The sequence below is a fragment of the Peromyscus maniculatus genome, chromosome 3 (genome assembly GCF_049852395.1).
Source record: "Peromyscus maniculatus bairdii isolate BWxNUB_F1_BW_parent chromosome 3, HU_Pman_BW_mat_3.1, whole genome shotgun sequence".
Classification (NCBI taxonomy): domain Eukaryota; kingdom Metazoa; phylum Chordata; class Mammalia; order Rodentia; family Cricetidae; genus Peromyscus; species Peromyscus maniculatus.
The window spans coordinates 65,834,466-65,855,950 of NC_134854.1; the positions used below are offsets into that span (position 1 = coordinate 65,834,466).

Genomic DNA, 21,485 nt, shown 5'->3' on the forward strand with positions numbered 1-21,485 from the left:
GCATGAAGACTAATTTATAGTAAGAGAAACTCTTAAAGAACAAAAGAGAACTGAAGATTAGCAGGAACCAATTCTAGGATAGAGTGAGACCTCAGGTCCCAGATCTTCTTTCCATTCCTTAGCTATGGCAGCATGTTTGATGCTGCTGACCCTGCTGGACACAGGCACCCCTTGGTCACAGTGATGGATTCCATAGAGGAAATGCCAAGACCACAACTGCATGGAAAATGGTTCTTTTTTTTTTTAAGACATTTTTTTCATTCATTTTACACACCAATCAAAGATCTCCCTCTTCCCTCCTCCCACCCACCCCCAGCCTCCCACTCCCAACCCACCTCCCACTTCCCCCCACAAGAAGGCAAGGCCTCCTATGAGGAGGCACATCCAGTAGAGGCAAGGCCAAGCCCCTCCCCCTGCCTCAAGGCTGCACAAGGTGTCCCACCATAGGTAGTGGGCTCCAAAAAGCCTGCTCATGCACCAGGGATGGATTCAGATCCTACCACCAGGGTGCTCCCCCCCCCAAAAAAAAGCAGATCAAGCTACACAATTGTCTCGCCATGCAGAGGGCCTAGTCCAGTCCCATGCAGACTCCACAGCCATTGATCCAACTTTCATGAATTCCCTCTAGTTTGGTTTGGTTGTCTCTGCAGGTTTCCCCATAGTGATCCTGATGCACTTGCTCATAGAATCCCTCTTCTCTCTCTTTGACTGGACTCCTGGAGCTCTGCCTGGTGTTTGGCTGTGGATCTCTGCATCTGCTTCCATCAGTCACTAGAGAAAAGTTCTGTGATGACAGTTAGGGTATTCACTGATCTGATCATTGGGATAAGCCAGTTCAACACAATAAAGGCAATTTACAGCAAGCCAACAACCAACATCAAATTAAATGGAGAGAAACTCAAAGCAATTCCACTAAAATCAGGAACAAGGCAAGGCTGTCCACTCTCCCCATATTTATTCAATATAGTACTTGAAGTAAGACAGCAGAAGGAGATCAAGGGGATACAAACTGGGAAAATGTTTCTGTCTCTTTAAGCCATCATCATCCGGCCTTTCTCTCAGTTTCCTGATCTCTGAGACCCAGGCAGCTCAGTGACTTCCTCTCCGCTCAGCCCTCGGCACAGAGACTTCTGCACTCACAGCTGAAGGGAAGGCAGGAGGCTGGGGCTTCTCTGGGCCACTTCAGAGTCTATCACCAAGAAAGGTGAGCCTGAGCCTGTGAGCTGGGGTGGAGAGGGGGCTGGGCTGCGAGACCCAAGTATCTGCTGCCTACCCACCGCATTTTACAAAGCACCACGCAGGTACACACCAGGCATGCAGCACAGACAAGAGCAAACTTCCAGATGCTTGAGAGATGGTCTGGGTTTCACCTTGAGCAAAGTCGGAGGAAGTCTTAGGAGTACACACATTCTTGAGGATCAGACTTGTTTCTTCCTACACTTCTTTCATCCGGTAAGAGAAATCTGTTCCAGACTCCCTTCCAGGAACAAAGCGCAGGTTAGACGACACCGTTTCTCAAACTGCACATGCAGCGAAGGCCAGAGATACTTCTGGGTCCCTATAAACCATTCTTTTGAGGCCAGTCTCTATGTGCCCAGTCTGCGCCCCTCTGAAGTCTCTTATCCTCACTACCTGTAGGAGGGGGGCTCTAACGGACCTCAGAGAGTGGAACTTGGTCATCAAGCCCTGTCCCCACCTAGCATTTAAACCTTTGCTTCCTAATTCAAGTTTGTCCCACTCCAACTGCAGGGACCTTGGTTTCTTTATGTCTACAATGAAGAGCTTATGAAATAGCTCATTTTCAAACCTGGATGTGGATTAACTTCATGAGAAATGTGCCACTTGTACCAGAACCACTGGGGATGGGTCCAAGAAATGTGATGTTGAGGGGAACACCTAAATATTTTTGAGAAACATCAAGCCTGGAGGCAAGGAACCAGATGACTCTTGAGTTCTCTTAAGCATATAGAATCATTCATGCTTTATATTTCCAGATAATAAAAACCATCTGCCACCCAAGATCTTACCCAGTGTTTATTTTTCTCTTCAAAACCATTGAAAATAACATCTGCTCTCACTATGAACTCTGGGGAGTCCTGGTGGCCTCCCCTGGAGACCCCTGGTGTCCAGCACACACTTCCTCGTTTTTTTTCTCCAGGACAAGGTCTTCAAGCTCCTGCAGAAGTCTTGATTCTTGCCCTCAGTCTTATGGTTGTTTCTTCGTTTCTGCATCATTTATGGGAATTTGTCGATTTCTGCACCCAGAACAGTGACACAGAACCACACAGTGCGTTCTACTACAGACTTTGGGGAGAGAGAGAGTGTGTTAACCCAACCTGTCCCAAAGCCCCTCTTCAGGAGACAGGCTGTTGAGTTAACATTTTCCATTTCTCAGTGTGTGGTGCCCAGAGGAGGGAGTGTGGGAGGAAACACATCACCCACAGTGGACACAAAGAGATTCTGAAATGATGGAGAAATGCAGAGAAATGCTCAGAAAGAACGTGGGAGCAAAGCTCTCACCAGAGAAAAGCCAGAGAGGGCTGGAGAGGCTGAATCTGGTGTCTGTGCAGCCACGGGAGGAGGCCTGTTAGCTGGAATGAGACTGGGGCAACAGACTGAGGGGACACTGTGCTTTTGTGCTTAGGGGCTCCTGGGATCAGGCACATGGGACCAGAGAGTCAGAGCATCTTTGGTGGAAGGGAAGCCCTTAAATAGAAGGGCTCAGAAACGGGTAGGATAACTTGTGGAGTTGGTCCTCTCCATCTGCCTTGGCAGGGGTCAGGAGAACAAGCTCAGGTTGTCCAGCCAGCACTGCGGCCATCTTTCTGGGCTCCCCAGAAGCTGTTCTTCAAAATCCAGATGCTATCTCTAAGAAGAAATAGCAGATTTTACTATGGTGGACAAAAGGCACCCACCATATCTCTAGACACCCGCCTGTCCCCCAAAGCACACACCTGCATGTTCAATTCCTTGTAGACGGAAGCCTTACTTTGTCTCCCTGAAGTCTCCTGTTCCCTGGACTCTGCCTGACATTGTGGTTGGGTGTTGCCTGTTTGCAGGAATGAGCACATGGATGAGGAAATCGGAACTGAGAGTCCTCTGAGACGTGTGGGGGGGAGGAAGATGGCAAGAGACGAGGAAAGCACCTATGGTAAGAGCCCTTCTCTCAAGGTGTCCTGGCTGGTGTGGGAGCTCAGGGTAAGAAGTGGGTGGAGCTTCCTCGGGTCTGGGAGCCCCTGGGATGAAACAGCAGGACCTGGGTCCTGCATTTGGCTGTGTTTCTGTCCTGCTGAGAGAAGCTCAGAGCTTTGACCAGCCTGTCACTGGTTCCTAAGCATGAAGGAGGATCCTAAACCGACTCTGGTCTCCACAAAGATGACACAGAGGATGGGAAATCCAGCAGTAGAGTGAGCCTCACTCACCAGGTCTCCAGAACAGGGGACTAACTGGGTATTTAGTATTTTGGGGATCAGGGAGATAGCTGTGGGTAAAGGCACAAGCAGCCAAACCTGATGAGCTGATTTCAACTCCTGAGTCCACATGATGGGAGGAGGGAACTGCCTCCTGAAACTTGACCTTTAGCCTCCAGAGGTCACAGTAGTATGACTTCCTCATAAATAAAATGTAATAAAATATTATCTAAAAGGGGGCATTCTCTTTAGGGAGCCAGCTTCAGACAAGAGAGGAGGACGAGGGACGAGGGTGAGCTCTCTTTTCTCACTCTCTAACAACCCAGTTGAAAGCCCCACATTATCTCTGCTTTTGCAGAAGAGACGTGTCCTAGACTGAGCACTCCCTGCCCTTACACAGGGAGCACTTCGTGGGCTGCGATTCAACCCGTGTCTGGGACTGAGGGGCTCCCCTGTGCTCAATGGCCAGCATCTGGGGGGAACATTAGGGTCAGATCAGCATCAGGTCAGCCTGTGTGTGCAGAACCAGAGACCCTGGTGGACCCAGAGTTATGATGAGCACTTTCTGAAATGGAGCAGGAGCATCTGCAGGTGCACAAAGAATCCAAATGCAGAGAGGAAAGATGGGGAGGGGCCTGAGCTCTGAGAGCCCAAAGCAGATGGGAGCACCAGGCTTCCAAGGGGAGCAGGCACTGTGGGTCCTTCCCTTTTGTGTGAAGGCTAGACCACAGGTGAGTCCCAGGGAAAAGCCATGACTGACTCAATGCTGCCATATCTGGTCCCCAGGCTCAGAGGAGGATTCACGGGCCCCACAGGTGCCCCTACTGAGGCTCATCCTGGTAGGCAGGACCGGGACCGGCAAGAGTGCCACAGGTAACAGCATCCTGGGCCAGGGGTACTTCCTTTCCAAGCTGGGGGCTGTGCCTGTCACCAAAGCCTGCTCCTGGGCCAGCAGGAAGTGGGCCAAATGGCACGTGGAGGTGGTGGACACCCCAGATATCTTCAGCTCTGAGGTCTCTCAGACTGACCCCGCGTGCATGGAGACAGCCCGCTGCTTCCTACTGTCGTCGCCTGGGCCGCATGTGCTGCTGCTGGTCACCCAGCTGGGTCGCTTCACCGCTCAGGACAGCCAGGCGCTGGCCGGGGTGAAGAGGGTGTTTGGGGAGAAGGTGATGGCGCGGACCGTTGTGGTGTTCACACGCAAGGAGGACCTGGCTGGAGAGCCTCTGCAGGATTACGTGCGCTTCACGAACAACCGTGCGCTGCGGGAGCTGGTGGCCGAATGCGGGGGCCGCGTGTGTGCCCTGAACAACCGCGCCACCAGCCAGGAGCGCGAGGAACAAGCTGAACAGCTGCTGGGCCTGGTCGCGGGGCTGGTGAGGGAGCACGGGGGCGCATACTACACCAACGAAGTGTACGATCTGGTGAGGACCCTGCGGGGCGCTGACCCCCAGGACCAACTCACCAAGGTGGCAGAGATGGTGGCAGCACGGATGCGGAGGCCCCTGCCCACCAGGCTGCTAACTGGACTGTGGAAATGGATGATACCCCACTGGCCAAGCAGGAGACGGGGCATGATTATCTTCCTGGGTGTGGCCATCGTGATCTGCGTACTGTACCACAGAATGATGCACCAGGCCATCTGGGACCAGGATAGCAGATAACGCTGGTCTTAGAAGATATTATATCTAGGAAGGATATCTTATAAAAATTGATTTTTACTTCGAACTCTGCTCGGAGTTCACAGTACGGGGAACACAACAACAGCTTTGCAAAGGCTTGGAGGTGATAAGCCTCAACTTTAACTGTGTGCATTCAGAGTTTTAAAAATAAATTTGTCTAACTAAAGCTTCCTTTAGACATTTACATCGTCTCTGTGGGTCATTCTTCCCTTGAAATAGTGAATACACCTGGTAGCTTGTAAATGGGGACAAAATCACAGCACAAAAAGAACGAGCGTTTTCTTTTCTTTTTTATATTTATTCTTTGATAATTCCATAGAATATATTTTGGTCATATTCTCTCACTTTCCCCAAGTAAGTCCACCCAAATCCTCCCCACCTCCATCCCCTCTGAACTTGATGTTTTTTTTAATGCCTTAACAACAACATGAAGTTGGATTTGTTGGCCAAGTACTCCTGAGCATGAGGCCTGCCCTGGGATGTGATTGACATGTCCAGTGTCATCTCCTTGAAGAAAATCGATTTTCCTTCTCCCGGGTGTTGTAACTCGTGAATAGCTTCTGGGCTGGAGTGGAGGTTTTTGTCTGGCTTGCCCTTGCTCAGGTGTTGTGCATGCCGTGGCAGCCTGTGTGAGCTCCTCGGTGTGAGCTCCTCTGTGTGAGCTCCTCTGTGCACCGTCCTGTTGTGTCTGGTAAACTGTTCTCTTGCAGTCACCCACCACCTCTGGCTCTTACAGTCCTCCTGCCCTCCCTTCCACAGAGATCTCTAGTGACATAAGCTGGCCAGAGATTTCCTTCCTTGTTCAAACCAAAGCAATGGGTCCGGAATTTTGCCTCCTTAAGTAACAGGAACAATGAGAGAAGAGTCGTGAACTCTGAGGTTTCTGAGAGTCTGGCCTTGTCTGAAGAGCTACAGCCTGTCAGGATGGATCATGGCCCGTTGATTTCCTCACCCCTACCCACACTGCACTGTCACTGTCTACTGGGTTGAAACTGCTTGAAAATGTAAAAGCCAAGGGGTGAATAAAACTCAAAACAAGAAAAAATTCTCTCCAACAAGAGCAGAGCCATCCCTCAGAATTCTTTCTCTTTCCCTTTTCTTTCTTTCTTAACAAACAAACAAACAAACAAACAAACAAACGACAACAAACCCCTCTGGACCCTTTGTCCTTCCTCCCCCCACTTTGCTTTGAAATGTAGATCTTTTAAAAATCTCTCTTAGGTTGAAGCCTGGCTGCACAGCTCTTTCCTCCTATTGCAGAACTTCTTCTCGTCCTAAGGATGTGAGAAACTTATTTCCCTCTGGATAAAGACAAAACATAAAACCAGATACAGCTGAATCCCTCTGGAGAGCAGACACAGCTGGTCATTACGGAATTCAGGATGATGGACAATGACACCCATACAGGGTGCTACCACATCCTCTTGAGGAAGAGCTATGGCTTCTTGTTAGCCTGTCTGACTCAGTGGCCTAGGCTGTCTTCTAACTCAAGGCAATGCTCCTGCTTCAGCCTCCTGACAAACAAGCCACCATGCTCAGCTTGAGTTATATCTTCTCAATGCTGCAGAAGGCTGTACCTAACTGGTTTCTCTCTCTCTCTCTCTCTCTCTCTCTCTCTCTCTCTCTCTCTCTCTCTCTCTCTCTCTCTCCCTCTCTCTCTCTCTCTCTCTCTCCCTCTCTCTCCAGTCTCTTAGTATGTCACCTCCCCAGACCCCTTGAAATCCTAGTGCTCATAATCTAAAGTCAAGCACACTTCCCCGCCAACAGACAGCATCATGGGGAATTCTCTGAGATGAGAACCTGTATAAGCCAGAGCTGTGTTTTATGCTCAAGGCTCAGTACTTAACAGGTGCCATCAGGTAAAGAAATGCTTCGCCCTGCTCCCAGCCCTTCTGAACTTCCCACAGGCGAGAAACTCCACAATGACCATCTATAGCCCTGTCACATACCAGAGAAGAGGCAGCCAGCACCCAGTCTCAGGTCTGAGCTCAGCTGCGTTTTGAAAGGGGTTGTCCAGGTCCTCTGGGACCAGCAGTGCTTTTCTGCCCCTGTTTAGGGGACACAAAGCTGGTGACGTGGAGCCCAGGGGCTTGGGGGAGTGCAGATTCTTACCCTGAGTGCTAATGGGGAAATCTGTGGCCCCAGCACTTTCCAGTCACAAGAAGACCTTCTCGAACCCGGGGGAGGGGGCTGTCCCCCACTTCCCGGAGCCTGGCTCCCAATGCTGTGTGTACTCATACCTTCCTGCAGGGGAAGTGAGTAGGGCAGGGTGACAGCTTTCCACAGGAAGCGGCCATTCACCACAGCACTTGTGCTGTGTTCTGGCGGATGTCAGGTCGTTCAAGGCCTTCCCCCCGACTTTGGAGGACAGACTGCAGGGCAGTGGTGTGTGCTGCGTCACAGTGGCGTTCTTCTTTTCCTGGCTGGATTGATGGCTCTGCAAGTGGTCTTTCTGTGAGAGCATCACTCAGCAGGCACAGGTCCCCCACTTGCCTACAAGGGACTCACACTGGTGACTGGAGGCAGCCCCGCCGCCCGCCCGCTGGTAAGGAGGAACCCACCATGGCTCTGACAGACACTTAGGGGCTGGGAGGACCCCCGGGGAGTCGCTCTGCTTTTCTCTAGCGGGTCCTCAGGGGAGCTCTGGTACTTTGGGTGCCCTGGACAGTGAAGTGAGCATCAGCGACAGGATATGGTGGGACAGAGCCCTGAAATTTCCATGCCATCGTCCCTGGGCCTATGAGCATGCTGGGGCTTTCCACCCCATTTCCTGTGTCTTTCTGAAACCTGAGAAACTGAAGTCCCAGCGCCCGCAGGCTTTCCCCAAGCTCCCCAGCAGGTGGCGCACACTTCTCCGTTTTAGCACAGACTCCTCAAAGCCCACTCAGGCCAGACAGGCCTCACCCCAAGGATATCAGGATAGGTTGTTAAGGCCTGGGTGGAATCTCCATGTTCTCTCCCTCATGATCCAGCCCTTCCCTAGAAGACCAGTCAGTGAATTCTATCTTATGATGTTGTTCTGAAAACCACTGAATTCTTTTACAGCCCCGGGTAGCTCATACCTTTCCCATAACACATCCCAAGACACTGCTGTAGGTCAACAGCTTGAGTTCACAACTCACACGAACACTCTACCCTTGTCAGCTGAATCTTACAGGAGAGGGTGCTGTTTCCAGGACCCTTGGTCACTAACCTGCCCTGGGACTCCAGTACCTGGACATAAAGGAACAGGGGAGGGGTAGAGGGGTGGGGTGGATACCAGTGAAAATGTTTGTGCTTGTTTTTAGTTGTTTGAGGGAGCGCAGGCGCACACTGGTGCCACAGGACAGCTGTGGAGGTCGGAGGACAACTTTCTGAAGTAATTTCTACCCTTCTACTTGGTGCGAACAGCCCCTTGTTTTTGCCGCACCGTGGCCTGGCTGGCACCACAGCTTCCGGCCAGCTCTCCCATCTCCACCGGCTGCCTCACTGTGTGCACGGCTGGCATTACAGATGCAGGCCAGCATCTCCAGCTTTTCACCCGAGTTCTGGGCCTCAAAGTCAAGCTTGTGCATCAGTTGCTTTGCCCCGAGTCATAGCTGCCAGCCTGGTACCCGAGAATAAGGAAGACAAAAGACTGTCTCTCAGAAAGCAGCTCCCTGAGCTGCGTTCTCACTGCTGGGTAAAATGAAGCGTCGTGATAAAGCGGCTTTGGCTGCTTTCAGACGAGAATGTTCATCGTGTGCGTTTGCTCCTGCCTTCTTCTCCCTGAGTAATGCCTGCCCCTTGTCAGCCGCTGCCGCGGGCACACTCCGATCTCCCATGGCCTCTGCACCCACACTGTGGGAAATTAGCAGAATTTTCCTTTTGGAGGAGAAACCTCCGTCCATTCTCACTCTCCCGACTGTGTGTGCTCTGCAGGCTCGACAGCCACATCTCTTCACGTCCATCACGCACCCCTGCCCTCCCCCTTCTTCTCCTAGGCTGTTGTCGGTCTCTCCTGTTTGGTCTGTGATTCATTTTCGGGTCTCCATCTCCTGCTCCCTGTCTCACCTCTGGGCATTTGTTCATATCTACCAACAAATTGGTCTCTTAGCGGGACATATGTCTCCTGTAGTCTGTCGGATTTTTCAGGAACTGATTCAGAAAACGTCCCTGCTAGTGTTGCTGAGTTTGGTTGTGACTGCCACATTGTACACATGTGAGGGGCACTGAGAACCAAGTCAGGTTCTAACTGAAATCCTTCCAAACAGAACAGACCCCCCAATGCAGTCTTATCTTTGAGTAATTCTTTTGGGGGGCACAGTGGTATTTTTGTTTTGTGAAAGCATGAACTTAGAAATCGAAGCACAGTTCTCTGGGTTGATATTGGAGAGACTTCCAGCGATCAGTACTGGCTTGTGTCTAAAGCATGGGACAGCAGCATCGTACAGAGGGTTCCAGGGGGGAGATGACCTCCCCATCTCCCCACTGGCTGAGAAATCCAAGAGCTGACGCAGAAAAAGGGAGCCATTTGGGGAGAGTTAGCTATAAGGTAAATGTATGACTCTGGGCAGCTCATGTAACTTTAATAAAAATTCCAGTGGCCTGTCAATAACAGCACAGGGGACACAAGAGAAAAAATGGGCATGCAGGAAACCTGGACATGATGAGTGTCTGCAGAGGATTGTCACGGTGGGCAAGCTCAGTTTCGTCAACGCTGACACCATAGCCTTCACATTCCAGTCTCGGACCTTCAGCAGAAACAGCATTCGATGACTTGAAGGATTTTCATAAGGACTAGGCCATAGCTTACAGTGATAAGAATGGTACCTAAGAGATGGTCACGAGAGGGCTGCTCTTCTCTGGGTGCAAGGAAGGGGGTGGAGAAGAGTTCGGTGGGAAGAAGAGGTGGAGGGGGGAATGAGGAGGTGGACAGGCAGAGCAGGAAAGAGGAAGAGAAGGGGGACAGAGGAGGAGAGGGAGATGTCTTAAGATATTCTGAAAATGTGAAAAGACTTGATGGGCTTTTATGAAGAAGTCCAAGAAAAGCCATTTTTTTCTTTGCAAAATAAGATTGTGAAAGACAAAATAGCAGAAGCGCTATGCGTAGCACATAAGCCATGCCATGCTTTCAATTCAGTTCATGACCAGTCCTGTGTCCAGAAGGGTGATCAAAATGCAGTGTGCCACCATGCAACACCTATGGAGATTTGGGGGTTTCCTGAGATACTGGGGTAAGCAAGAGCTGACTTGACCCACTTAAGAGTTAAACCGGGCCATATCTAGCTAGCAGGAAATGTGTACCCCAGATGAACTGTTCAACAGGATTGCCAAGGGGTACCTATGAGGATTACCTTATAGCATTCTTTGTTGTGAAAAAAATGATTTCAGAACAGTTTGGATGTCTATTAATAAAAAATGAACAAGATGTTGCAAAAATGGCATATATGTAGAAGTTTAACATGCAAAAACAGGACTGAGAATTATCTAAAGATGTAAATACATATGCAAGTACTCAAACACATAAAAGTGTCAAAATACTGATTGCTGTGAAGGCCAGAATGAGAGAATGAGACAGGAGATTGGGAGAAAAACAACCAAACCGAAACCCATGAAGTACATCTGTGATGTTTTAATTTCTAACCAGATGGTGCAACTTCAGGAGACCAGCAGACCATTTACGTTCGTTCGGTGCAAATGGCGGCTACTTGTTTTTATTCTTGTTATTATTTATTTATTCTAAGATTTATTGTTACTATTTATCTATTTTTTAAAATTCTATTTTTTCATGTGCATTCCTTCAAGTACGAGTACATTTTAAAACTATAAGCTTTTAAAACCCAGCTGGCTAACATGAGCCAAGAGTTCACGCGGGGTGGCTGGTGTCACAGGCTAGCCTTTCCTACTGAATGCTTCTCTTTTCATCCCACCAAAAACCAGTGACACAATATTACACCACTTTTGGACAGGATATTTATGCCGTGGTTGCTCCAGTTTCTGGCTGAATGTGCTAAAATATAAAAACCATGATTATTTGACAGAGCAGGACCTCAGAACCATGCAGGGAAGATGCTTGGTTCAACTCCCAGTGGGAATTTGATCTTGTCCTGAGTGTTGGCTCTTTCCATCATGGTACGTGGTACACACACTCTCTCCAGGCGTGTGGGGGGCGGAAGCCTTGTCAGGCCCTCCTGCCCTCCTTCCTCTCAGGCCAGTCCTCAGAGGAGTGGCCATCCTCCATTCTATCCCCCCCAGGGAAGCATGTTGTATTTGCCTCTTTGCCTCTGGAACATTTCTGCATGCTGGAAATGCCTGGTACTTTAAACAAACAAAAATGTGTTATTCATAGCACAGCAATTATTTTCTCTATCCTGGCAGGTTCATCTATATGGTTCAGTTTTGGTTTGTTTGTGTGTTTTTTAAGTCTAGTTCTTGCCCATAGAAGAATGCTTCCCACGTTTTACACTTTCAGCTTGGTGGAGATAATCAGTCCATCCATAGCAGAACATCTGCTTTCCCATGAGTGAGAGAAAGCAACAGCACACTATGTTGCGACGAGCCTGCCTCACTCCGGCCAGTTACTTACAGATGTGTGAAACAATGCTGGGAGAGTTAGCATTGGAAATGACCGTGTGCGGACCATTATCCTGAGTCACCTGAGTCCAAGTGTCTTACCAGTTCCCATGTGGACCTGACTTTAACTTCTTGTCTGTTTTGGTTCCAGAAGAGAATGGAAGGCCTTCAGAAGAGCACATATGGAACTATAGTTGAAGGTAAGAAAGCACCAAGGTCCTAAAGAGATTGAGAAGGGGAGGGAGTCACTGTCCCTCATCCCACCACACAAAAGGTTCAGACACTCAGTTAAGATCAAGAAGAAAGAGGCAATGCTATTTTTCCCCATGTCTCCAAATCTCTTACATACAAGCTGCTGTTGTTTTCATGTACACATATGCAGACATACATACACACACAGAGACACACATACACAAAGACACATATGCTTTCCAACACACACATGCTCACATGTGTGTGCACAAACACACACTCCACTGTGTCACTCTCCTCCACACAATATGGGGAACATGGCCCTGACATGTACTCAGAATTAGAAGGGTCTGGAACTAAATAGTGACATAGTTTCTCCTTTTTCTCATCTGAAAAGAAAAAAGAAATGAAAGAAAGAAAAGAAAGGTCCCCTAAAGTGATTATTTCCCCCAAAACACTAAGGGGAAGGAAAAACCAGCACAGAGTAAAAGGAATAAAATGGATTTTTGTTTTCTGTGATACTGAGAACTGAACCCTGGGCCTCATTTGTGTCAAATGGGCATTCTACCACTGAGCCACACCCCAGCTTTCCCCCAAATGATCGAGTTTTAGGTGTCTACAGCGCACTTAGAATTCATTTGGGCTCATAAGACAGCCCCAGATCCTCGTCCCTTCAATGCTGGAGATTTGAGCTCTTGGCTTCATGGTGTCCCTCCAGCATTCCTTTTGTTATGGGCCCTGGACCACACCCAGCTGTAGATGAAATTCTAAACCGTCTTATTAAATAAGAAATACAGAGACAAATGCAGAGTTAAAAGCCCAGAGATCAAGGCAGTAGCCAAGAGCTAAGACCACGTTATCTTACCACTCACTGCCGTCCTTCCCCTGAGAAAGAGACCTTCTCCTGTGTCCTGTCTTTTTATTGTCTTTCTATTCTGCCTTCTCATTGGCTCTAAACCCAACCACATGATTTCCTCATCACTGCCTGTCTATATAGACCTCCAGGTCTCTGTGGTTGGTACTGGGATTAAAAGTTCAGGTCACCTTGCTTTGGATGTGTCCTTGACCACAGAGACTCTGCCTGCCATGTGATTGGATTAAGGGCATGTGCTACCACTGCCTGACTCCCGCTTATGGCTCGCTGTGACTTCTGATCTCCAGGCAACTTTATTAACATACAAATACATTTCAGCACAAATAAAATATCACCATACCCGGCCAAATAGATGACCTTTTTAGCATGTCTACTTCTAAGTGTTTCTAACCATCTTCTCTTCTACCCTTCTTCAGTGGCCCACTCTGTATCATTTCCCAACTTTGACCTGGTACTAACTGTCATTGTCCCCCGTCTCAAATCCCACTTTGCTTCCTAGGCTATCAGCTGGCCCTGAGTGTGAGTCACTACAGCTCGTCCACCTGAAATAACCTCTGGGGGCACACGCTGAGCACATTTACACAGCATGTCTGGAACATTGTGGGTAAAAGAGGTGACTCTGTTTTGTCACTTATGACTTCTCATCTCTGCCTCTTCTAAACTCAAACTTATTTCACAGCCAGTTTTCTGGGGAGATACCCTGAGCATCCTCCAGGGGAGAGCACAGGGACCTGTAATTCAGAATTGACATATTTGTTGTGGGCCAGATGCAACAGAGCCTCTCTTTCCTGTGGCAGTCCCACCCCCTGCCCATGTGTTCTAGAATGGGTTCCCAACAGGGACTTCATGAAAGCCAAGAACCACCTAAAATTATAGGCAAACAGTTGGGAAAATTTGAATGACACCTGTTTTCCTGGGACTGAGGACCATTGATTTCAGGAGACATTTGCAAGGACCCATGATGTCAAAGCCCGAAGAATCGCTAAGTGAGGCACAAACCTTCTCTTGTCCACAGGGAACAGGGGCGTCTACCATGCAGCAGAATCATACTGGCTGAGGATCCTTCTGGTGGGCAAATCTGGCTGTGGGAAAAGTGCCACAGGGAACAGCATCCTCTGCCGACAAGCATTCAAGTCCAGGCTCAGAGCCCAGTCGGTGACCAGGACCAGCCAGGCAGAGATAGGCACATGGGAGGGAAGGAGCTTCCTAGTGGTAGACACACCCCCCATCTTTGAGTCAAAGGCTCAGAACCAAGACATGGACAAGGACATTGGAGACTGCTACCTGCTGTGTGCCCCAGGCCCCCACGTGCTGCTGCTGGTGACCCAGCTGGGACGCTTCACAGCCCAGGACACCGTGGCCGTGAGGAGGGTGAAGGAGATCTTTGGGGCAGGAGTCATGAAGCACATGATCATCCTCTTCACCCACAAGGAAGACCTGACAGATGAGACCTTGGATGGGTTTGTGACCCACACTGACAACCACAGCCTGCGCAGCCTGGTCCAGGAGTGTGGGAGGAGGTACTGTGCCTTTAATAACAGGGCCTCAGGGGAAGAGCAGCAGGGACAGTTGGCAGAGCTCATGACCGTGGTGAGGAGGCTGGAGCAGGAGTGTGAGAGCTCTTTCTACAGCAATGACCTCTTCCTTCATGCCCATGTGTTCCTTAGTGGTGACAAGAGTGAGCATCAGGAAGCCTATAGGTGCTACCTGTCGAAGGTGAGGCAGGAGGTGGAGAGGCAAAAGCAGGAGCTGAAGGAGCAGGAGGTGAGCTGGGTAGCTAAGATGCTTTACAGAGTCAAGCCATACATGGGCCTCCACATTTTCATTATTGTGTGTGGTTTGATTTTGATTGCCATTTTAATTAACTTGCTTATTACCAAGGGGAACTGAGCCTTTTCAAGTGATTTCTGCCATCAGCTCCTTCCCGCAATGTTCACAATCTCTGTTCTGGGGCACCTCAGTTTCACTCTCATTTGACTCCCTTGCATCAGACATGTCAGGAATTTTCTTCTAAATACCATTATGTAAATAAAGTATGAAAGAAGAACGTATTTCTTGCCCATGACCATGTCTGAGCAACAGCAGATGACAACTAATATTCAGGGGTCAGCCTACCAGAAGTTCAGACTCCAGAATGTCTTTTGCTTATGCTGTGCCTCCATATTGTTGCTGCTACATGCTCTTCTCTAGTATCTGATATGATGTATTTATATGTGGGGCGTCCCCTATTGCCAGTATTGTAGTGTGTCTATCTCATGATTGCATCTCGATTTAATGAGCATTTATCTGTGGATTGTCAGGAAGATGCTGTATAATTTTGACACAGTCAGGGCCTATTGAGTTCCACTAAAAGAACTGTTTTATATCACAGCTCATATTTATAATTTAGAAAAACATTTGAGTCCAAGAGCCAGTCACAGGTTTCTTGTGCATCATAAGGTGATATTAGGCTTCAAAAGAGCTCTAGATGAGACCAGATGCTTTACTAATGGTTTTTTAGATAAACATTCCCAATCTTTTAGTTCACAAGGCCACACAACTGTTTGGCTAGGTTATAAATAAAAAGCCCAGTTAATGCTAGCTTACAAATGACTAAGTCCTTGCACCATTCCTAACCTCAATTTGTGAAAATATGTTCTAATTAGTCAAGGCTACAGAAAATAACTTAACTCTGTAGTCCCTAATGAGGGCTGTAGGTGTTCTTAGATAATTAAAAGTTACACACAATCTTTACCTTTGTAATGTGACCTTTTTATGACTCTTATATTGCCTGAAATAATTATTTGGGATATATAAACTTTAAAAAGACATAATAAAATGGAGCAACAAGAGAGAACAACATGAGTGTAACAGGAAGAGAGAAGCCAATATGAGAGACTAAGGAAGACTCAACATGACAGAAAAAAGAAAGTAACCATCAGAATGCATGTGAATTCATTCCATTCCTAAAAATCCCCTCAGATAAAAGTCCTAAGTTTTGCTATGCGGTGGCTTTCTCTTTGAGCCCTGTTCTGCAGCCTGGAGTGGGTCTCATAGGCTGTCATAATTTCTTCCTTTATGTTGTGAGGGTAAATGATGAATCATGTAGTTACCATCATAAAGGACTGGGGACTTGCAGAAAGGAAGGTGCTTGTGCTACATGGCAATGGGTTTGTCTCACCTAGTGCCCCACTTCCTACAGATGGAGAAACATGCAAAGCTAAGAACAGAATCCTTTTTAGTCATAAGTACACCCTGCTCTCACTATAGCAGTAAAAGTCAGATCGCCATCATCTCTCCACCCCCAAGAAAGGATAAGGACAGTGTGCATGAAATGGGGGGAGAGCTCTGAAGGTATAGAAGAGAATCGAGTCAAGAGGCCTGGACATGAGTGGAGAACTGAGTGAGAGGTTACAGGTCTCACCCCAGGGAAAGCAAGGTCAGCAGTCAGGAAACACAGAAAGCAGAAAGTCTAAGATCAGTAATATAAAGAGCCAGAGGGTGGGTATGTTGGGCTTGGAAGACTGTATAGTGGACATCACAGCAACTCAACAGCACATGCAGACAAAAGCCACTATAATCAAGAGGCCATGTGTTCATAAAACCTGATGAGCACTGAATTTTGAATTACATGTAATTCTCATATGAAGCTAGAATATTATTTTCCTGAACTCTTCAGCCACCAAAAAAGGTAAAAATGAGTTGCTGTGGGATATCTTTCTGTATGCTGAGAATATGTGTTCCTCTCACTGGTAGATAAATAAAGCTGCTTTGGCCCATGGCAAGGCAGGATAGAAACAAGTGGGAAATCCAAGCAGAGTTATAAGAGAAGAAGGGCAGAATCTGGGCGATGCCAGCCAGCTGCCCAAGGAAAAACATGCCAGCAAACTGGTAATGCCACGGTCATGTGGCAATACATAGATTAATAGAAATGGGTTGAGTTAAATATAACAACTATCTAGTAATAAGCCTAAGCCATCTGTAGCTGGAGAGTTTTCTCTCCAGGTCCCACCAAGCCCTAGCAGTCTGACAGCCCACTTATAAAATAAACACAAAGATTGTTATATTATTTAAACTGTTTGGTCTAATGGCTCAGGCTTCTTGTTAACTGTTCTTATATCTTAAATTAACCCATTTCTATAAATCTATACTTTGCCATGTGGCTCATGGCTTACTGGCATCTTCACATGCTGCTTGTCATGGTGGCAGCTGGCAGTGTCTCTCTGACTCAGCCTCCCACTTGCCAGAGGGGAAGTGCTGTGGGATGGTCTGTATGTCAAATGTGTTGCTCTGATTGGTCAATAAATAAAACACTGATTGGCCAGTAGCTAGGCAGGAAGTATAGTCAGGACAAGGAGGAGAAGAATTCTGGGAAGTTTTTAAAGAGACAGTAAAGCTAGCATAAAAAATAAGCCACATAAAGATGGATATTACACAGAGAATCTGGATTGTGTTGTCTTTGGGATTTTTAACTGCAGAAAAACATTTGATGGTAAAAGCTGTTGAGTTAAACAAAAATGTATATTTTAAAGATACCTTGACTTCAAAATTTGGATCTAAGGATATGTTGCTTCGGAAAAGAGGCTCTGCTTTTATTTCCACAGAAAGCCAGAGGCTATGGATTTGTTCCAGATTAATATGCATCAGGTTTGACCAGCCAAGACCCCCTGAAAAGTCTCCGATGACACCAAGGCCCAGATGATCCATCATTCAGAACCATTTCAAGGCAACTGGCTCAGACGATACACCCTCATAGACTACTCCATAATCCTAAAATTTTCTTTGTGTCCCCATAAGATACAGTGCCCCCTCCAGCAGGAAGTAGTAAGAGAAGCTACGCCCAAATTCCCAAATATACAAAGCTGGCTTTGGAGATGGAATTGGCTCACTTCTCTAAACCCAAGCATATTGCTAAAAAAAAAAAAAAAAAAAAAAAAAAGGTTAAGAGATTCTTGTGTCCCATATCAGAAGAGCCCTCTGGTATGGGACAGAGAAAAACCAGTATTTTTATTTAAATCAGGTTGATTATAAATGTGATCTCTTTCTAAAGAAGAAAAGGAGATATAGTATAGATATGATAGAATAAAAAGATGATTAATGAACTTGCTTTTAAAGAGCAACAACTTGTTTGAAATGTGTTACATTGCTATGGATTTTAGTTTATTGATACAAATTTAAAGTTAATTTTGTTATACTGTATGTATATTTCTACTCTTGTTTAAGGTATTATGTTTGTACAGCTCATTTAAAATTGTACTGGATAATTAAGAAATAGATTAATAATTAGTCATCTATGATAATCATACTTGTAGCCATGTTAGTTAAGTCTTCTAGGTATACATAGATATATTTCAGATAGACAGGTAGTCTTCAAATACTTCAAAGACCTACAGAATATGGCATTTAAAATGTTTTAAAAATTTAGACTTTCTGAACAGTGAGACATGTCTGTTCCTGGCAGTACCGGATTACTTCAGAGAGGAGGATCGGCATCAAAGACACTCTATATGGAGTTTATCTTCTTCTTGGCAAAAATAGCCATTTGGGTAAGAAACTGTTCTTGCCTGGACTGTTTGATTGACTGGACATGCAGGATCCATAAGAAGGTAACCACTAAACTTTGCTTGGCAAAATGGTCCTTCAGGTTCCTGCTTCACAGAGGAAACTGTCAGACATTCTACAGGACACTGAAAAAAGTGACTACACAGAGAAAACTGCCAGACATTCTTCTACAGGGCACTGAGATAAATGACTGAGAGACTCTAGCCCTGTGGGCTGAAGACAGATGCCCCAACTTTACAAGAGAACTTTGGATGACTGTCCAGGCTGCTAGCTGTTTCTGTCTATCCTGCAAGACTCCCGAAAGTTGCTTGCATCCTTCTCCCATTTCTCAGGTAGTATGATATCCTTCTGAGGTCTTTGATGTAGTTGAAGACTAGAGATGGTTATAATTTTCCTTAGTTATGATAAAAGATAAGTTATATATGAAACCTTAGACTCACAAATATAAGATAGATAGGATATCTTCTTTAATTTTGCCAAATAGACTAGTTATTATAAATAGACTAGATATTATAACTGTAATTCTTGCTTGATAATTGTTTTGTTATTTGTAATTTTACTATGTAAAAGTTAAAACCTTCCCTTTAAAAAAAAAAAGGAGAAGTGCTGTGGGATGGTCTGTATGTCAAATGTGTTGCTCTGATTGGTCAATAAATAAAACACTGATTGGCCAGTAGCCAGGCAGGAAGTATAGGCGGGACTAACAGAGAGGAGAATTGAGAGAACAGGAAGGCAGAAGGGGAGACTGCGAGCCTCCGCCATGACAAGGAACATGTAAAGATGCCGGTAAGCCACGAGCCACGTGGCAACTTATAGACTTATAAGAATGGGTTAATTTAAGATATAAGAACAGTTAAAAAGAAGCCTGAGCCATTAGGCCAAACAGTTTAAATAATATAAGGGTCTTTGTGTTTATTTTATAAGTGGGCTGTCAGACTGCTGGGGCTTGGCGGGACCTGGAGAGAAAACTCTCCAGCTACAGTCTTCAGCCACACATTTATAATTAATATAAGACTCTGGATGGTTATTTGGGAACTAGTGGGTGGGGAAGATTCATCTGGTTACATTTGGTGCCCAATGTGGGGCAAGAATTTCCACACAAACCCTGAGAGAGCTTTTAAAAAAAGGTTCTAAAATGGAGCCAAGAGCAGCTCCCTAGTTCTTATTGCAGACCACAGTACAGAACATGCAGAACAGCATCCCCTGGCTACAGTAGGACTCAGCTGAACAGCATGAACTCCCACGGTATCTTACAGGCCACGTTACAAGGAGGCTTCTCCCAGCCACTACCTATGGGCTTGAGAGCACAGTTGTGGGCTTAAGAACATGGTTACATGCTACTTAATACTGTGTCCCAGGGTTGGGGAGGTAAATGTGACTCTTGGTACCTCCACCGTGTTGAAAAGCTGAGCTGGGTGGAGCCAGCCACCAAAGCTGCTGCTTTGGTCCTACCCATGCATGTTGAGCAGTTTAAAAACTGTTCTGGTAAAAAAGGATTACAGATCCACAATAGAAACAGATTCAGGTTTTAAAAAAATAAAAACTCCAAATGGGTCACGGTATGTTTAAAAAAAATGTACATAGGCTTGGGAGAGTGAAGAGAGAGGGTGTAGATAGTCATGAAAATATAACAAAGTCTTTAAAGAGAGAAACAAAATATTAAAAACAAAGACATGGGAAACACATAGGGAGTCTGGATCCTGTATGTTATTGTATTGATTTTGAATTTTTTGATTGTTGAGAAGCCAAAGACAGCTGCTAAAAGACATGGGATTGTGACCAGGACTGCTAAATTGAACCAATCTAGATACTTCAGAAAGAAATGCCTTAACTTAGAAAAAAGTCAAAAAATATTTGTGTCCAATGGAAATAAAAAATGCTTTTGAGTTTTGTTCCCACAGGAGATAAGAGGGTATGGATTCCTTCAGAAATAATATAGATCAGGTTTGAACAATGGAGACCTCCTGAATCTTGACAGGTGAATCTATCAACAAACATTACTGCTGATCTACCCAGGACTTGATCATTATCTCAAAAATTTCTTAGGGACCCCTGGGGATGCCTTTACCCACAGACAGCAGGAAACAGTATGGAAAAAAGTATGCCTACATTACCAAGAGTTGGGGGATGTGGGTGGTCTTTGGTTATTTGATGGGTTATGGATATTTGTTATAATTTAGAGAAATATAAGAATATAGAATAAAAAGACAGCTATTAATCTCAGATATTTTGCATTGACATGGGTTTTGGTTTGGTACAATGATACAAATTTAAAGTTAATTTTGTTACACTATTATGGTGATATTTTATTTGTACTAAAATGTGATTTTATTTGTATGTTAATAAATAAAGTTGCCTGGGGGTCAGAGCTAATAGCAATCCATAGCAGAAGCCAGGTGGTGATGGCGTACACCTTTAATCACAGTCACATGACAGACAGATCTCTGTGTGTTCAAGGATACAGCCAGCATGGAGACACACGCCTTTAATCTCAATACCAACCACAGAAGACCTGGAGGTCTGTACAGACAGGCAGTGACAAAGAGGTCATGTGGCTAGGTTTACAACCAATGAGAAGGCAGAACAGAAAGTCAATAAAAAGGACAAACACACAGGAAGTAGGCCTCTTTCTGAGGGGAAGGACTGCAGCAGCAGGAAGAGTAAGAAAGGGTTTTTAGTATCATCTCTTAGCTACTGCTCTGACCTCTTGGGCTTTAACGCTGCATTTGGCTCTGTGTTTCTTATTTAATAACACTGTTACATCTACACACTATACATATGCTTCTATTCTTGTTTAAAGGATTTTTGTATATTGATATAAATTTAAGGTTATTTTTGTTACAACATATTGTATATATGTTTCTAGTCTTGTTTAAGGTATTGTACCTATATAGTTCATTTAAAATATAAGGTAAAGTTCTAAATTTTGAAAGCTATTATTATAAACTATTTAAGATAATCAGGAAACGTAAGTTAATAGTCATCTATAACAATAAAATTTATAGAGATGTTAGATATGTTTTCAGAATCATATAGAGATATATTTTAGATAGATGGTCTCCAAATACTTCAAAGACCTAAAGAATATGGCATTTAAAATGTTTGGTTAACTTAGGACTTTTCATGACAATGAGACCCATCTGCTCCTGGCAATACTAAACCACTTCAGAGATGTTGGGCATCAAAGAAACTCCTTATGGAGTTTCTTTCAATGTGGTAAGTCTAGCCATTTGGGCAAGAAACTGCTCTTGC

General features: G+C 45.9%; 2 protein-coding genes and 1 long non-coding RNA gene across 6 annotated transcripts; 2 read left to right on the forward strand and 1 right to left on the reverse strand.

Annotated features, from left to right (window-relative positions):
* Window positions 1-1,162: 1,162 nt before the first annotated feature.
* On the forward strand, window positions 1,163-5,276 carry LOC102919659 (GTPase IMAP family member 1-like). Its single transcript, XM_015988879.3, has 3 exons — window positions 1,163-1,204; window positions 3,060-3,151; window positions 4,197-5,276. The coding sequence occupies exons 2-3, from the start codon at window positions 3,070-3,072 to the stop codon at window positions 5,072-5,074; spliced, it is 960 nt and encodes a 319-aa protein (XP_015844365.3). The 5' UTR covers window positions 1,163-1,204; window positions 3,060-3,069; the 3' UTR covers window positions 5,075-5,276.
* Window positions 1,164-20,956, forward strand: LOC107399795 (GTPase IMAP family member 5-like). Of its 4 annotated transcripts, none has more exons than XM_076566672.1 (4): window positions 1,164-1,204; window positions 3,060-3,151; window positions 11,778-11,826; window positions 13,708-20,956. In XM_076566672.1, the coding sequence occupies exons 2-4, from the start codon at window positions 3,149-3,151 to the stop codon at window positions 14,580-14,582; spliced, it is 927 nt and encodes a 308-aa protein (XP_076422787.1). In that variant the 5' UTR covers window positions 1,164-1,204; window positions 3,060-3,148; the 3' UTR covers window positions 14,583-20,956. The 4 variants fall into 4 exon arrangements, with proteins under 4 accessions (XP_076422787.1, XP_076422788.1, XP_015844363.3 ...); XM_076566673.1 differs by lacking the exons at window positions 1,164-1,204; window positions 3,060-3,151 and adding exons at window positions 7,228-7,637; window positions 8,380-8,450; XM_015988877.3 differs by lacking the exons at window positions 1,164-1,204; window positions 3,060-3,151 and adding an exon at window positions 7,229-7,637.
* Window positions 1,953-4,202, reverse strand: LOC143272329 (uncharacterized). Its single transcript, XR_013049799.1, has 2 exons — window positions 2,955-4,202; window positions 1,953-2,868 (listed from the first exon to the last, which is right to left on the reverse strand). It is a non-coding gene; the product is annotated as an uncharacterized LOC143272329 (long non-coding RNA).
* Window positions 20,957-21,485: the final 529 nt, after the last annotated feature.